This window comes from Heptranchias perlo, chromosome 3 (assembly GCF_035084215.1).
Source record: "Heptranchias perlo isolate sHepPer1 chromosome 3, sHepPer1.hap1, whole genome shotgun sequence".
NCBI classification, from domain to species: domain Eukaryota; kingdom Metazoa; phylum Chordata; class Chondrichthyes; order Hexanchiformes; family Hexanchidae; genus Heptranchias; species Heptranchias perlo.
Window position 1 is genome coordinate 116,041,898 of NC_090327.1, and position 17,330 is coordinate 116,059,227.

Consider the following 17,330-nt stretch of genomic DNA (forward strand, 5'->3'; position numbering starts at 1 on the left):
TGTCTCACGAATTTGATTGAGTTTTTTGAAGGGGTAACCAAGAAGATAGATGAGGGCTGTGCAGTAGACGTGGTCTACATGGACTTTAGCAAAGCCTTTGACAAGGTACCGCATGGTAGGTTGTTACGTAAGGTTAAATCTCACGGGATCCAAGGTGAGGTAGCCAATTGGATTAAAAATTGGATTGACGACAGAAGACAGAGGGTGGTTGTAGAGGGTTGTTTTTCGAACTGGAGGCCTGTGACCAGCGGTGTGCCTCAGGGATCGGTGCTGGGTCCGCTGTTATTTGTTATTTATATTAATGATTTGGATGGGAATTTAGGAGGCATGGTTAGTAAGTTTGCAGATGGCACCAAGATTGGTGGCATTGTGGACAGTGAAGAAGGTTATCTAAGATTGCAACGAGATCTTGATAAATTGGGCCAGTGGGCCGATGAATGGCAGATGGAGTTTAATTTAGATAAATGTGAGGTGATGCATTTTGGTAGATTGAATCGAGTCAGGACCTACTCCGTTAATGGTAGGGCGTTGGGGAGAGTTATGGAACAAAGAGATCTAGGAGTACAGGTTCATAGCTCCTTGAAAGTGGAGTCACAGGTGGATAGGGTGGTGAAGAAGGCATTCGGCATGCTTGGTTTCATTGGTCAGAACATTGAATACAGGAGTTGGGATGTCTTGTTGAAGTTGTACAAGACATTAGTAAGGCCACACTTGGAATACTGTGTACAGTTCTGGTCACCCTATTATAGAAAGGATATTATTAAACTAGAAAGAGTGCAGAAAAGATTTACTAGGATGCTACCGGGACTTGATGGTTTGACTTATAGGGAGAGGTTGGATAGACTGAGACGTTTTTCCCTAGGAGGTTTAGGGGTGATCTTATAGAAGTCTATAAAATAATGAGGGGCATAGATAAGGTAGGGGAGTCTATAACGAGGGAGCATAGATTTAAGGTGAGAGGGGAGAGATACAAAAGGGACCAGAGGGGCAATGTTTTCACTCAAAGGGTGGTGTCTGGAACGAGCTGCCAGAGGCAGTAGTAGAGGCGGGTACAATTTTGTCTTTTAAAAAGCATTTGGACAGTTACATGGGTAAGATGGGTATAGAGGGATATGGGCCAAGTGCAGGCAATTGGGACTAGCTTAGTGGTATAAACTGGGCGACATGGACATGTTGGGCCGAAGGGCCTGTTTCCATGTTGTAAACTTCTGTGATTCTATAAGTTTTTTAAATGTTTACCGTGCTTTGTCTCTCAGAACTCCCTTCCTAACAGCACTGCGGGAGAACCGTCACCACACGGACTGCAGCGGTTCAAGAAGGCGGCTCACCACCACCTTCTCAAGGGCAATTAGGGATGGGCAATAAATGCCGGCCTCGTCAGCGACGCCCACATCCCATGAACGAATAAAAAAACGTCTCCATTCATTGATAAACAAAAAGACTACCAGTTTAACTGCAACTGAAGTTCTTAAAAAAGCTGACATGCCAAGCATAGATGCTCTGATCATGAAGGCAGGGCTGCGAGGGTCAGGACACGTGATGCAAATGTCTGATGAATGAATCCCGAAGATCTTTTATGATGTACCGACAACTGGGAAGCCATTTTGTGGTGGTCAACAAGAGATATAAAGACAGCTTAAAAGAGACTCGGAAACATAGTGCAAAACAGACGTCCATAAGCGGGGACAACTTGCCCAAGATAAGAAAACATAAGGGGAAAAAAAAACGTCCATGAAGGCACTGCTTCCTATGAGGTCCATTGCATCGCTGATTCTGAATGTAAACATCAGCTGAGGAAGTCTCCCTTGAAAAATCAAGATTCCCAACCCGTTGTATGCAGGATCTACTGTTCAATCTGCAGACGCTCATTCCCAGCAAAAATAGGTTTCATCAGTCATCGAAGAGCTCACTGTAAAAACTGAACTGATATTCTGGGGAGGGGGGGGGGGGTCTTTAGCAATATCTCAACACCTGGCCAGGTTAAAAAGTCAGGTGGGACAGCTAAGCGTGAAGTGACTCCTTTCTCATTTCACACTCCAACCACTTTATTCCATTGAGAACACCTCCCTTTTTCACTTTAAAATGTTACAATTTTTTGATGTAAACGCAAGAAAATTGTCACTTTTTTTTGCAGGGAGGGGAAAAGAGGATAATTTAAAAAAAAACATTTTGAAGCTGCATGCTGATATTGTTTGGTTAGTGACACGTCATCTCAATACCACTACCTATATTATTACAGTCCATGAAAATCACATAGACAGAACTTCCTGTTCAGACTCTATTGCAGCAAACAATACTATACAGCAAAAATGTCATTAGGCCCTGGGCTCTTCAGCCCCACTAATCAGTAGGACGGCTGGTCTAATGGCTATTAGATCAAAGTTTCTACGATGTTGACGCACATCCTGGTCGATTGTCCTTACAGCCTGCACGCGATTAAGATGTTCCTCAAAAATCCTTTTCTAGCGAGTGCCCATGAGTTTTAGATCCTGCAATTTGGAAGCCAAAGGCAGCCTTCTCTTTCCGCTGGGAAGGGGGACATGTCCTTCGAATCCCCCTTATTCGGTGAATTCCTCACTACTATCTAATTCCCCCAGGTGAAAGTCTCTGAAATGGTGCCCGGGAGAGAAGAAGCAAGTATGGCCGATAGTAACTCGGAGGGGCATGTCGAATCAAGTGGGCATGCGGCCTAGGCTGGTCATTCCCTTCCTTCTCATCATCTCTATATGAGATGGGTGGGGTGGGGGAAATAAAGGCCCAAGTCCTCCTTCTCCTCACCTTCATCTTCATCTTCCTCCACCCCCCCAGTGCTGTGATGAATCTGCAGGAAAGGATGTCAGAAGGTAAGAGGTGAGTGTGACCCCCCCCCCACAGGATGAAGATCACCTGGAAAGGGGATGGAAGGCTGTATCTGGTGCTGTAGAGGGCTACCAGGGCATTATTATACAGGCTCAAGTGCTAACCTGCAAGTTGCCTCCACTCTCAGCATCTGCCAAGCATTAGCCATGAGCTGTATGGCCATGGCCTTGTAGGGGGTGAGGGGTTTGAAGATGTGGATGCCCCCTCCAGCGGTCTGCCTTAATTGGGCACTGTACGCTAACCTCTCCTGAGAGGAGATAAGTAAATGAGGGTAAGGCTGGCAGTTGAAGAGTGTGTGGCAAGGGAGAGGGATCTGAGGATATTACAGTGGAGGAAGGTGTTTTGGGGTTGTACAAGGCAGTTGCTGTGTACTAGGGCAGCTATGTAGCCCATAGTGCAGAATAGGGAGACAGGCACCCTTAACCAGAGTGCAATGCAGCCATTCTACTACCCACTGTAAAAGTTACAGCCACCTCCACCGCATTAAGTGCTGGCGCCTGTCTAATCTGTTGCCTAGAGCTGGACAGCAAGTCAAATTTTAAATTTTATTTGGATTTTCCACTTAAAAGTCAATTACAAATGTTAACATATAGTGGAGGAGTGGTTGGGATGCCCTACACTGCTGTTCTTATAAAAAGAGACAAACCCATAACCGTGCGCTGTTTGTTTTATTTAACGTCTTCAAAATTAACTCAGCCATGTGGATTCCAACTTTGAAGCCATCCCTCAGCTGACAAATAATGTCCTGGGGTCTGAGCCTAATCAGTTCTATACTGTCCTAAATCTCCATTGCCCATGGGATAAGTCATGCAGTCAGACAGCTGAGCTCTGAACTACAAAAGCCTTGTGCATCTCATTGCAATTCCCTATAGTGGGACAAAAGGGATGAAAGGATTAAAGCTTTAATTACAGATGAATAAAAATACAGCATCTTTTAAAATTAGCAAACTTCAACTACCTTAAAAATTCTCTGTGGTTTTATGGTCTACTCTGTACAATAGCAGCTTTTTAAAATTGCACAACATAATGATATATGCACATCTTAACCATTCTGTACATAACTGCAAACTTAAAGCTTAATTTCAAATTAATGTGATTAAAACAGAAGAGTAATCAATATAAAGTATCACAAGTTAAAATACAATCTATTTTAGTATTTAACAGTTATTAAATAATATGTGTATTCTATGTTGTCCAGTCTGTGAGGGAGATGTTTGGATATTTCTGTCGAGCCTGTGCTGCAAGCTTTTGTCTTAGCGCTCGTACCCCAGTCATTAATTCACGCTCTTTGCTTTCTAGATCAGTTCTTCCTCGGTCTAAAGACACTACAATAATAATGAAAAATTAGAATAAGCCGAAAGGTCAATATACGACAATTTCATTTGTTTTTGCAGCCAAATAACCGTCAAAAAACATGAAATACTAAATACAAATGTGGTTACAATCATTCTACTATATTTAATGAAGTTTGTGTGTGTGGGAGGAGCAGGAGAAAAGGGAGGCGCAGTGAAAACTGCAATTCTTAGAGGGGCCTTACAGATGCAAGCCATATCATGTTCCCATAACCCATTCAATCGTTATCTGTTGGTCATTATCTTCAAATCTTGCAAAAGAAAAGCAGCACAGGTCAATTGCTGCTATTAGATATAGGACGAGAAGAGGTACCCTGGTTCCTACATTTACAACACTTCAAAAGTACTTCATTGGCTGTAAAGCACTTTGAGGCGAAGGGAGGTCATGAAAGGCGCTTTATAAATGCAAGTCTTTCTTTCTGCTAAGATGCAAGATAGCATGGATATTAGAGAAATGTACTTTAAAATTTAGTAAATCCAGAACTGAAAATAAACTAAAATTTTGGTACAAAAGCTCATTTGAGAAAAGAATACGTATGTTGGGGGGGGGGGGGGGGGAAAGACAGCAATATTTATTGCTTGTGGACGAAATCTGCAGTCAAAGGGGGATAACTGCAATAAGCAAAAGAACTAAGTATTGAATTAGAGTTACATCCGTCTCAGGTTAGCTGTGTGTGCGCATAAGTAAAGGAGCCTGTTTTCCAATCAGGTGGCTTTCGGTTTACAACATGATTAGCAACGCAAAATACAGTAATTCAGCAAATAGTGAATTATTTTTTGGGATACTGGAGTGTCCATCCTTTTTTAAAAAAAAAGTTTGTTCTTGGGATGCGAGCAACACCTTTAGGCTACATTTATTGCAATGAAAAGTTTGAATATTTACAACAATCCAGTAGCTTTTATGGGCTCTTTTCCTGGCACTAGCCTATAAATAACCAGATTTATTAAATTCAATTTCATAATTTGCCATGGTGGGAGTTGAACTCATGACCTCTGGCTTGCTAGCCCAGTACCACAGCCACTACACTACAATAAAAATTAGATATACAGTTATTCAAGAACAGGTACAGATGGTTATCAAAATAAATAAATGCATTTCTAACAACCAGGACAGTGTTAGGGCTTGTGTTCGGAGTCACGCAGATGACTAAAATAACCTTCTAGTCATGCGTAGGCAATGACTGGCCACGTGATTCCTGCACAGAGAACAAACCATGAATGATTTTTCATAGAAAGGGTCAAGAAATGGCAAAGAGACAAAAAAACCCCGACTTTCAGCACAAAAAAAACATTCACACAAAAATAAACAGAATATCAACCACTAGTTCCAAAGTGATATTGTTAAAGGCTGAGGAATTAAGCTTCTGAAGTTGCCGGTGATATCCTGTCTATTTATTTTAAATAGGTGGAAAATCATAGGCGGACGACACTGGAGCAGAAAATCCCAGCCATGTGTTTGTTGATTATGAATGTAATGATGTGCCCAACTCATGGGATTTGTGCATTCTAGAGGTTTGGGATCCTAGGATTTCTGATATAATGTATTTGCAAAATTCCTTTTCCCTGCCTCCACTGTAATTTTTATAGGGTGGAATATCCCTTAACAAAATAACGAATGTGCCCCACAATTAACAATCTGTTAACCGTGTAAATGTGTGCGCTCCTGCAATTTAGTTAGCGTGTAATTACACATTCTCCTGTTTTGTTGTACATTCATGGATGCCCCACTAATGCCATCCACACTGTCTTTCACATAACCATATGCTAGTTCAGCATACTCACAAGTAGGAACATGTCAAGCATTCTGCCTAAAAAGTCAAATTACATAAGTCTCCTCTTTTGCACTGACTTTAGGCGTGAATGTTTATTCAATAAGACTCGTATTATACAAGATGCTCACTTCAAGTTGAAGGAGCAGTAAGAATCAGGATTATGCAAGAGCCCTAAAGCAACAGGATCACTGTAGGTGAAATGATGCTTCAAGAAATACCTGTCTTTGGAAAGCGAGCGCATGATGAAATTTTAGAGACCACATGCAACTTAAGCATGGGACATTTTGGAAACGAAAAGGGTTGAAACTCGATTGCACAAAAAACGTGGATGTTCGCTGATTTGAAAAAAAATTCATAGGTTTGATCAAGGTTGCCACTAACTTTCTAATGCACACTTACACTGAACAGAAGAGTCCAAGGACATATCATTCAAACACAGATTGCCAGGCTTTTGGTCTCCACTGCCTTGCAAAAGATCCCTCCTTTGCTTCTGTGGATATTTAGTTCTTGTGTCACAAAGCCTCTCTAGGAAGAAAAAAAATGCAAATTCACACCATTGCAAGAGAGCTCAATTTAAAATCATTGTAGAAGTACTATATTGTCCTCATCGAAGGAGCAAGAATGTTGCTCAGTAATTAATGGTGTAGAGTGTCATAAAACAGAAATGTTCCCTTTCTTTCTCTTCATTTCTGTAAGTAATTTAATTCCATTGTATGCCTCTGTTCCACAAGTCTTATTCTAGCTTCAGATCTTCTTCATCTCTGCTGATGCCACTAACTGGCTATTCAGAAGTGCAAGAGAACTCTGAAAATGACAGGATTTTTCCTCCAGTGATGGGAAGTACCCTGCCTTTACATAACATCGCTGCCTGTTCTACTCAGTCACTCAAGAGCCCAGCTAAGCTCAGAAACTTACAATGTGGTACATCAAGAGTAAAAAAAATCACTTCATGAATAGAATATTTTTGACAAAGCAGCTGTCAAAACAATCATTTTCCAGCTGAAATTCTTTAGCCTAAATGTGCTACAAAAATCAAATCTTCCCTATTTTCCTGCTGGATTCTCCCAGTATGCATGATTCACATTCTGCTGGTTTCAATTTTGGAGCATTGCCTGACAACCCAACTTGCCTTTGTTTTTCAAATATCTGAATATTGAACACACAAATATTGAATCCGTTTGAGATAACTTTGTATAGCGCACAACAGAGGACACGTCTTTCCAGGTTTTAAAGTGTTTGCTGACTCTGAAAATGGTCCATTTGAATTTCTGACGTCTGCCTGTTGTTCTGCCCTTCCCCACCACATGCTCTAACTTGTCTGTCCTATAAAAGGGGGCTTGATGCCAGTTTTACTGAAGTGTTAACTTTCCTCGTTCAAAATGCCAATTGACCAGCTGTGCATTTCCAGCGTTTAGCTGTCTTATGTTTCTAATAACATTGAAAAATAGTTTGGATGTTTACCAAAAGAATCATGTAAATTTTTGTGCAGGTGTTCATCAAGTTCCACTGCTCGACTCGTTCCATCTGGCAACAACTGCCGTCTGTGAGTGTCAGCAGCAGCTCTCTCTTGGTGTGCTTCCAGCTGAGCATGCCTTTCGACAATCTCATCCCACTGCACAAGCAAACAAAATTAAACATGCTTTAGTTACACAGAATTAAATTGAACAGCCCCCCCCAAATGATTTGCAATTGCTTCCCTGCAATTCCCCCCGCATCACAATTCGAAGCAACTAGCTGCTTAAATTGTTTTACAAGCCTACTTAAATTGCAGAAATGTTTCATTAAGTTGACTAATTTGTGTATAAATTTTTCTAGAATATAGGTTTGCACATGGCAAAATTTAAAGCAAAAATTAAAATGGCGATTATTGGATTCACCATTAACATGGTAATGATTTAAAAGTCAACCTGCAAATTTACCAATGTGCTTGGTTACTTGCTGATGGCCAATTTGAGGGTTAAACTGGGCTTTGTTCTTTGAACACAAGATTGGCACTGAACTGCTATTGATTTCCTGAAGGAATACTTCAGAATCATTTGCCCCTCCAGTCTTTAGTTAAAAACAATGACAGTGCAAACCATTTGTTAGTGAGAGATTGCTAATTACACCACTGGGATAACACGACTGAACAAATGTTTGCAGGCAGCTTTCACAAAGGTAACCTCACAACCTGGGCATTTAATCCATGTGATTCTAACATATCTAAATAGAGATCTGAGATGGTAAGCAAATTAAAAACACATGCACAAATAACCAAATTATAAATCACTGGTTAGGTTTCAGCTGGAGTATTGTGGCCAATTCTGGACACCACACTTTAGGAAGGATGTCAAGGCCTTGGAGTTATTATGATCTGGAACGCACTGCCTGAAAAGGTGGTGGAAGCGGATTCAAATGGTAACTTTCAAAAGGGAATTGATAAATACTTGAAGGGGAGAAAATTGCAGGACTATGGGGAAAGAGCAGGGGAGTAGGACTAATTAGATAGCTCTTTCAAAGAGCCGGCAGAGGCACAGTGGGCCGAATGGCTCCCTTCTGTGCTGTAAGATTCTATAATTCTATAAAGTGGCAAACAATCAAAGAATTCCAAAACTGGACATTTCTCAAATGTTGTCAGAGTTTGAATACCCAATAAAATTGAGGTATGTACTTGAACACATTAGCTCTGGGACATTCAATCTTTTCAGCAGTGGGCCAGTTACTAATATCAAAATCGGCAAGTGGGCTGCATGATTAGGAAAGATGTAAAGGCCTTAGAGAGGGTGCAGAACAGAATGATTTACTAGAATGATTCCAGGGATGAAGGACTTCAGTTACGTGGATAGACTGGAGAAGCTGGGGTTGTTCTCTTTGGAACAGAGTAGGTTGCGAGGAGATTTGATAGAGGTATTCAAAATCATGAAGGGTCCAGACAGAATAGTTAGAGAGAAACTGTTCCCATTGGTGGAAGGGTCAAAAACCAGAGGGCATAGATTTAAGGTGATTGGGAAAAGAACCAAAGGTGACATGAGGAATAACTTTTTTTTAACACAGTGAGTGGTTAGGTTGTGGAATGCACTGCCCGAGGGGGTGGTGGAGGCAGATTCAATCATGGCCCTCAAAAGGGAACTGGATAAGTACTTGAAAGGAAAAAATTTGCAGGGCTACAGGGATAGGGCGGGGGAGTGGGACTGGCTGGATTGTTCTCGCATAGAGCCGGCGTGGACTCATCGGGCCAAATGGCCTCCTTCCGTGCTGTAACCTACGATTCTATGATTACACAGAAATGCATGCCCCAATACACAGAAAATTTAAACATCTGCCTACATAAAAACTGAGGCCATAAAGACGAAAAATGTGTGACTGCCCATACGCATAAAAGTAGCACTGGCCACACTCAAAAATTGAAATCCTCCCAATATTTATATTTGCAACTTAAATAGAAAAAAAACTTTAGGAGGATGAAGCCCAGAACTAAAATTTACATCACAGAAAAAGGCCATTCGGCCCAACTAGTCTATGCTGATGTTTATGTTCCAGACCAGCCTCCTCCCACCCCTTTTCATCTAACTCTGAAAGCATTTCTTTCTATTCCTTTCTCCCTCATGTGCTTATCTAGCCTCCTGATAAATGCATCTATGCTATTCATCTCAATTATTCCATGTGTTAGCGAGTTCCACATTCTCACCACTCTCTGGGTAATGAAGTCTCTCATGAATTCCCCATTGGATTTATTAGTGACTAGCTTATATTTATGGCCCCTAGTTTTGGACTCCCCCCACAAGTTCTAGACAAATAGATGTTACAAATAAAACATTATGCATGTATGCCAGAATGCTGATGCAAGTAATCATAGAAGTAAATCAGCTTAAGTTTACTACAATCAAACATTAAGACAAGTGATCAACTGATCTAGACTTGTATCGGTCTGTTACATGTCTCTGGGCAGATAGTATACTCTCTCCCATCTGCAAGTCTCAAACTGTATTCTGTAGACCCACAAATATGAGAAGTACATAGGTCCCCGGTGATTGGAGGAGGTAGTGATGGCAACGGCAGGAAACAAGCCTCAAATGAACCTTATTCTTCAATGGGAGAGAACTATAGAAAAGTTCTGCTGCAAACATAGGAACAACCCAAACTATAATCAAAATATGTGATTATCATTTTTTCCATTGTAGCTTTATAATCTTCACAGTTGTTTCATGAATGTAGTTGGAAACATGACAAAAAATGTAAATACCTGTACTGAAATGATCATTGGATAAATACAGTAGTTCTGTATGAAATATAAATACCCAGCATATACTTATCCAGACAGCGTAAACACTTCCTCACTTGCCTTACCTCAATATAATCCAGCATTCTGAAATGTTGCTGGACATCAAATAATTAAACATGCTGTGTTGCCTTTGAATGGAACTCCTTTCTCATTCTCAATTAAAATGAGGGGGGTGTTGAAGACAAGCAGATTTATACATAAAAAGCACTGGTGAATAGAAAGTCCATTTTACAAATAAATGATTACACATTTGTTCCACCTTCACACTCAATGTCACTCACCTGCTTGCCTTCAACTTCCTTCATCACATGCAATAGCTTGGCTTCCCTTTCTCGATTCTCACTGGCAAGACGAGCTAACTCTGCTTGGCATTTTTCCCGATCCAAATTGTATACTCCTTGCTTTTGCAGCATCTGAGCTTGCCAGTCCATGTTGGTACATAGCTGATCAGCTTCAGCTAGTCCCACTTCAATGTTCTGGCCGGAAATGCAACAAATTTACATCAATAAAACACAGTATAAATTCTCTGTAGTTTTTAAGTACCTGTACAAAGATCTTTGAAACATTTACCAGGAGTATACTTTGTGAAGAAAAATGTTACAGGCAAAACATGAGGCTCCTATTAATTTTGGGTGTTATAGTAGCAATACTGTGTCAGATCAGTGCCCGTCACCAATGTTGATCTGACTTAAAACTAATAACCTAACAAAATTGGTCACTTCTCTTAGATGCTCAAAAAATGTGTGTGTCAGTGATATGTCAGCTGTACTACAGTGCAAGGAATCCAAACAATGATGGACTGAACAAGCTGAATTATTAAAAATCCATAATGGTTTCCTTTCCATGCTCAACTTTCCCTCTAAAAATAACATTTGATTTTAGCAACAGAAAGTGCTAAGCTTTAAAAAAAAAAGCAATTTCTGATGTACAAAATATTTTCACTGCATTTTGCTTAAACATTATCTATTGGATAGTAGTGGAAGGATTCGCAGGCTGATTAACAGTCTGACAGGCCACGACCTGAGTGCTCCTGAGCGCTGTAACCATCTTTTTACCAGCCGATAAGGTGGGTAGTCCTATACGGCGGGAGGGTTTTACAGACTCCCACAACCCATTCGATTGTTTGTTTTTATGACAATTTATAGTATGTAAATTAAGCATTTATATTGCTGATTATTGAGTTTTCTTTCACGTAATAAAATAATGGGTATATAAATGTCATTATTTTAGGTCAACGATGCGATTTGCCAGTGTGGTACTTTCCTGCCTATCGAATAGGGCAGGTGCATATTGTGGGCAGCCTCCAGTGCAGAACATCTTAGTGAAAGATAATTATTACTCCTGTAGCATGGTGGACACGCATAAAGATGTAAGCTTTTGATCATGGGAGATGTGGATATGATTATGAAAACAGCATTTGCCGTGAATATGAATAAATAAAGTTGGGAAGAGAGCCTGAACTGTAAGAGCAAAATGCTACCAATTTATCCATTACAAGTTTCCAGAATCTCATCTCTTAGAATCATAGAAAGTTATGGCACAGAAGGAGGCCATTCAGCCCATCGTGTCTGTGCTGGCCGAAAAAGAGCTATCAAGCTTAATCCCACTTTCCAGCACTTGGTCCGTAGCCCTGTAGGTTACGGCATTTTAACTGCACATCCAAGTACTTTTTAAATCAGTTGAGGGTTTCTGCCTCTACCACCCTTTCAGACAGTGAGCTCCAGACCTCCACCACCCACTGGGTGAAAAAATTTCTCCTCAGCTCCCCTCTAATCCTTCTACCAATTACTTTAAATCTGTGTCCCCTGGTCACTGATCCCTCTTCTAAGGGAAATAAGCCCTCCCTATCCGCTCTATCTAGTCCCGTCATAATTTTATATACTTCAATTAAATCTCCCCTCAGCCTCCTTTGTTCCAAAAGAAAACAACTCCAGCCTATCCAATTTTTTCTCATAGCTAAAATTCTCCAGCCCTGGCAACATCCTCGTAAATCTCCTCTGTACCCTCTCTAGTGCAATCATATCTTTCCTGTAATGTGGTGACCAGAACTGTACGCAGTACACAAGCTGCGACCTAACCAGTGTTTTATACAGTTCTAGCACAACCTCCTTGCTTTCATAGTCTATGCCTCGGCTAATAAAAGGAAAGTATCCTGTATGCCTTCTTAACCACCTTATTTACCTGCTACTTAAGGGACCTGTGGACATGCACTCCAAGGTCCCTCTGTTCCTCTTCACCTCTCAGCATCCTCCCATTTATTGTGTACTCCCTTGCCTTGTTTGCCCTCCCCAGATGCATTTCCTCACACTTCTCTGGATTGAATTCCATTTGCCACTTTTCTGCCCACCTGACCAGTCCATTGATATCTTCTTGCAGTCTACAGCTTTTCTCCTCACTATCAACCGCATGGCCAATTTTTGTATCATCTGCAAACTTCTTGATCATGCCCCCTACATTCAAGTCCAAGTCATTAATATACATCACAAAAAGCATGGCAACTAGTACTGAGCCTTGCGGCAAATCCACTAGAAATAGCCTTCCAGTTACAAAAACACCAGTCAACCATTATCCTTTGCTTCCTGCAACTGAGCCAATTTTGGATCCAACTTGCCACTTTCCCTTGGATCCCATGGGCTTTTACTTTTTTTGACCAGTTTGCCATGTAGGACCTTGTCAAAAGCCTTGCTAAAATCCATGTACACTACATCAAACGCATTACCCTCATTGACCCTCCTTGTTACCACCTCAAAAAATGCAATCAAGTTAGTCAGATACGACCTTCCCTTAACAAATCCATGCTGACTGCCCTCGATTAACCCGTGCCTTTCTAAATGGCGATTTATGCTGTCCCTCAGAATTGATTCCAATAATTTGCCCACTGCTGAGGTTAGACTTTCTGGCCTGTAATTACCCAGTCTATCTCTTTCTCCCTTTTTAAACAATGGTACAATGTTAGCAGTTCTTCAATCCTCCAGCACCACGCCTGTAGCCAGAGAGGATTGGAAAATGATGGTCAGAGCCTCCACTATTTCCTCTCTTGCTTCTCTTGGCAGCCTGGGATACATTTCATCCGGGCCTGGTGATTTATCTGCTTTCAAAGATGCTAAACCCCTTAATATTTCCTCTCTCACTGTGTTTCCCATCCAATGTTGCACACTCCTCCTCCTTAACTATAATCTCTACATCATCCCCCTCTTTTGCGAAGACATATGCAAAGTATTCATTAAGAACCATACCCACATCTTCTGCCTCCACACATAGGCTTTCCAATAGGCCCTACTCTTTCCTTAGTTATTCTCTTGCTCTTTACATATTTATAAAACATCTTTGGGTTTTCCTTGATTTTACTTGCCAGTATTTTTTCATACCCTCTTTTATTTTCCTAATTTCCTTTTTAATTTCACCCCTGCACTTTCTATACTCCTCTTGCCTTGGCACTTTGGATACAAAACTGGCTTAGTGGCAGAAGGCAGAGGGTGATGGTCGAAGGTTGTTTTTGTGACTGGACGCCTGTGGCCAGTGGGGTACCACAGGGATCGGTGCTGGGTCCCTTGCTGTTTGTGGTCTACATTAACGACTTGGATATGAATGTAAAAGGTATGATCAGTAAGTTCGCTGATGATACAAAAATTGGTAGGGTGGTAAATAGCGAGGAGGATAGCCTCAGTCTGCAGGACGATATAGATGGGTTGGTCAGATGGGCGGAACAGTGGCAAATGGAATTTAACCCGGAAAAGTGCGAGGTGATGCACTTTGGAGGGACTAACAAGGCAAGGGAATACACAATGAATGGGAGGACCCTAGGTAAGACAGAGGGTCAGAGGGATCTTGGTGTGCAAGTTCACAGATCCCTGAAGGTGGCGGAACAGGTAGATAAGGTGGTAAAGAAGGCATATGGGATACTTGCCTTTATTAGCCAAGGCATAGAATATAAGAGCAAGGAGATTATGATGGAGCTGTATAAAACACTGGTTAGGCCACAGCTGGAGTACTGTGTGCAGTTCTGGTCGCCACACTACAGGAAGGATGTGATCGCTTTGGAGAGGGTGCAGAGGAGATTCACCAGGATGTTACCAGGGCTGGAGCGCTTCAGCTATGATGAGAGACTGGGAAGATTGGGTTTGTTTTCCTTGGAGCAGAGGAGGCTGAGGGGGGACATGATTGAGGTGTACAAAATTATGAGGGGCACAGATAGGATGGATACTAAGGAGCTTTTTCCCTTCGTTGAGGGTTCTATAACAAGGGGGCATAGATTCAAGGTAAAAGGCGGGAGGTTTAGAGGGGATTTGAGAAAGAACTTTTTCACCCAGAGGGTGGTTGGAGTCTGGAACTCACTGCCTGAAAGGGTTGTGGAGGCAGGAACCCTCAACATTCAAGAAGCATTTGGATGAGCACTTGAAATGCCATAGCATACAAGGCTACGGACCAAATGCTGGAATATGGGATTAGAGTAGACAGGGCTTGATGGCCGGCGCGGACACGATGGGCCGAAGGGCCTCTATCCGTGCTGTATAACTCTATGACTCTAGGCTTTCTGCAGTATTGAGCTCTCGGTATCTGACATAAGCTTCCCTTTTTTGCTGTATCCTACCCTGTATGCTCTTTGACATCCAGGAGGCTCTAGATTTGGCACTCTGACCCTTTTTCTTTACGGGGACATATTTGCTCTGAACCCTCACTATCTCTCCCTTGAATGCTCTGATACTAATTCACCTTCAAGCAGCTGTTTCCGGTCCACTTTTGCTAAATCACTTCTCAGCTTAGTAAAATTGGCCTTTCCCCTGTTCTATCTTTGTCCTTTTCCATAACTATGCTAAATCTAACTGAATTCTGACCACTACCAGCAAAATGCTCTCCGACTGATACAAAATGCTCTCCACCTGCCCAGCTTCATTCCCTAAAATTAAGTCCAGAACTGCCACCCCTCTTGTTGGGCTTGCTACATACTGGCTAAAAAAGTTCTGCTGAATACAATTTAAGAATTCTGCGCCCTCTATACCTTTTACACTGCTTGTATCCCAGTTAATATTAGGGTAGTTGAAATCCCCTACTATTGCTGCCCTATTGTTTTTGCACTTCTCAGAAATTTGCCTACATATTTGCTCTTCTATCTCTCTCTGACTGTTTGGGAGTCTATAGTACACTCCCAGCAGTGTGATTGCCCCTTTTTTGCTCTTTAGCTTAACCCATATCATCTCTTAATGATCATGGTACTTTACCTGCCCCTTCTTATAATCTTCAACCTCCTGATACTGATCCATTTCCAGCAGCCTCTTAAACGTTTGATCTTCGACATCTGCTTTGATCCAATTGATATCCAGGTGTCCTTTCACATCCCGTGTCACAGCTTCCTGCTCCTTGGCAAGTTGCTATAATTGCATTTATAAATACAATAACATCAAGTTAAATAGGAAGCAAAAAAAAAGTGCTGTTTAATAATCTACCTTTTAATGTTTTAGTTTGATTATTGAAACCCGCGATATTTGACCCATAGAACGTATAAATACACCATACGGTACATAGAACATGGAGCAGCCGATCTCTCAAATATTCAAAATATCATAGTCAGTAAGAATGGATACATTTCCTGGCAATTTTTAAAAAATGGGATATGCTTCAAGGATAAACAAAGGCTACAGTACATATAGAAACTACATTAGCTGACCAGCTAATGTAGTTTCTATACATGCTCTTATCCAAGTTTTGAATTTAGCAAAAAAGTTTAAAATACATTTAATCAGATGGAAGTAACTGGAGAATGGTCAATATTAAGCCTTTTATCTAGTTAATTGCTTTTTAAAAAAAATCAATAATGCTGGAATAATATTTTGCTTCTTTGCTATGCTTATACTTCAGACACATTTTATAATGAAAGAGGTAAACACGAGCAATGCATACTTGCTCAAATATTCTTTGCTGCGTCTTCAGTTCCATATTTCTCACTTCAACGTCCTGAATTAAGGCAGCAGTTTCCTTGCCCCGGAGAGCTATCTTAAACCAAAAAAAAGACAACTTCTTGTACTTCTTATAAAGACACTCGAGCACGAACACACATGAAGTGCTGGGAGGTTTTGGTGGGGGAGGTGGGGGGCAAGATTGGTGAGTTTCTGATCACAGCCATGTCACTGTGGGGCTGATGCTAAGTGTCTCCCCCACAGGAAGGAAAGGAAATTCTGCCTAAACATCAGTCCAGATTGCTGTTATGCACCTACTGGAAGCTGGTTACTAAACTGTCCTCTTAACTGGACTTCATGAACAGCATGGGCAGTAAATGATACAAAATGCACAATTAAAAATAAATTCAAGAAGTATCATACAAGGAACTTATTGGGGGATAAAAAAGGATTTTTTCCAGGCGAAATATGACTGTTTAATATTATGTTTACAAGGAGAAAAGGCAAAGTGAGACCAGATTTGTAACTGGATTCTGGTTGTAAAATCATAGCAAGTTGATCCATTGGCTGCAGACTTCGAACAGCCAAGTCAACTAATCTTTACACTTACATTCAGGTTCACTGAGTCTGTTTAAAAAAAAAAGAGACAGCAGTTGCTCATGGGCTGCTCATGTATCTCTTCGCAGCTGGTTACAGAGTGGCAAAGACCTGAGAACAAGTTTCCAACCTATCCAGGGAATGCATGGAAAGTCAGGAGTAAGAATATGGAGGGATAAAGCACAATGTTGCAGACCAAAACTTTATACACAGACCAGTAAAATATATCAGAGGTCAAGTTTCTCAAATTAATGTTAACTAGTTAGTTTTGATCGGAATCACAGACCTTCCTGTCAATCTCATCATCAAGCCGCCTTAATTCAGATTTTTGTTGTTCCTGCTGATGTTTCTGGAAGCGCCTGTGTGCTGCATCCAAGAGCTGAAGTTCTTTTACCTTCAATTCACGCTTCACAGCAGCAAGTCTTCAAGGGAAGTAATAGAATATTCAATAAGGGAAAATACAATGGGTCAGAAATCGCTCCGAGCGGCGAGGCAAAGGTCACCGCCGCTCCTGCAAACTAAATTAACAAAATTACTTACTGCGGGCTCTGTGGCGTCGAGTTGCTTGAATTTGAACTTTTAAAAAAAAAATTGC

The 17,330-nt window shown here is 41.2% G+C and overlaps 1 protein-coding gene across 1 annotated transcript in view; it reads right to left on the reverse strand.

The window, feature by feature from the left end:
* Nucleotides 1-3,390: 3,390 nt before the first annotated feature.
* Nucleotides 3,391-17,330, reverse strand: part of tbc1d31 (TBC1 domain family, member 31) — a 58,377-nt gene continuing 44,437 nt past the window's right edge. Inside the window, exons 16-22 of the mRNA XM_067981609.1 lie at nucleotides 17,022-17,157; nucleotides 16,143-16,235; nucleotides 15,464-15,613; nucleotides 10,526-10,720; nucleotides 7,445-7,595; nucleotides 6,383-6,508; nucleotides 3,391-4,184 (exon numbers count right to left, since the gene is read on the reverse strand). Coding sequence (XP_067837710.1) covers nucleotides 4,045-4,184; nucleotides 6,383-6,508; nucleotides 7,445-7,595; nucleotides 10,526-10,720; nucleotides 15,464-15,613; nucleotides 16,143-16,235; nucleotides 17,022-17,157 — 991 coding nt within the window. The 3' untranslated portion in view covers nucleotides 3,391-4,044. The remainder of the gene's footprint in view (nucleotides 4,185-6,382; nucleotides 6,509-7,444; nucleotides 7,596-10,525; nucleotides 10,721-15,463; nucleotides 15,614-16,142; nucleotides 16,236-17,021; nucleotides 17,158-17,330) is intronic.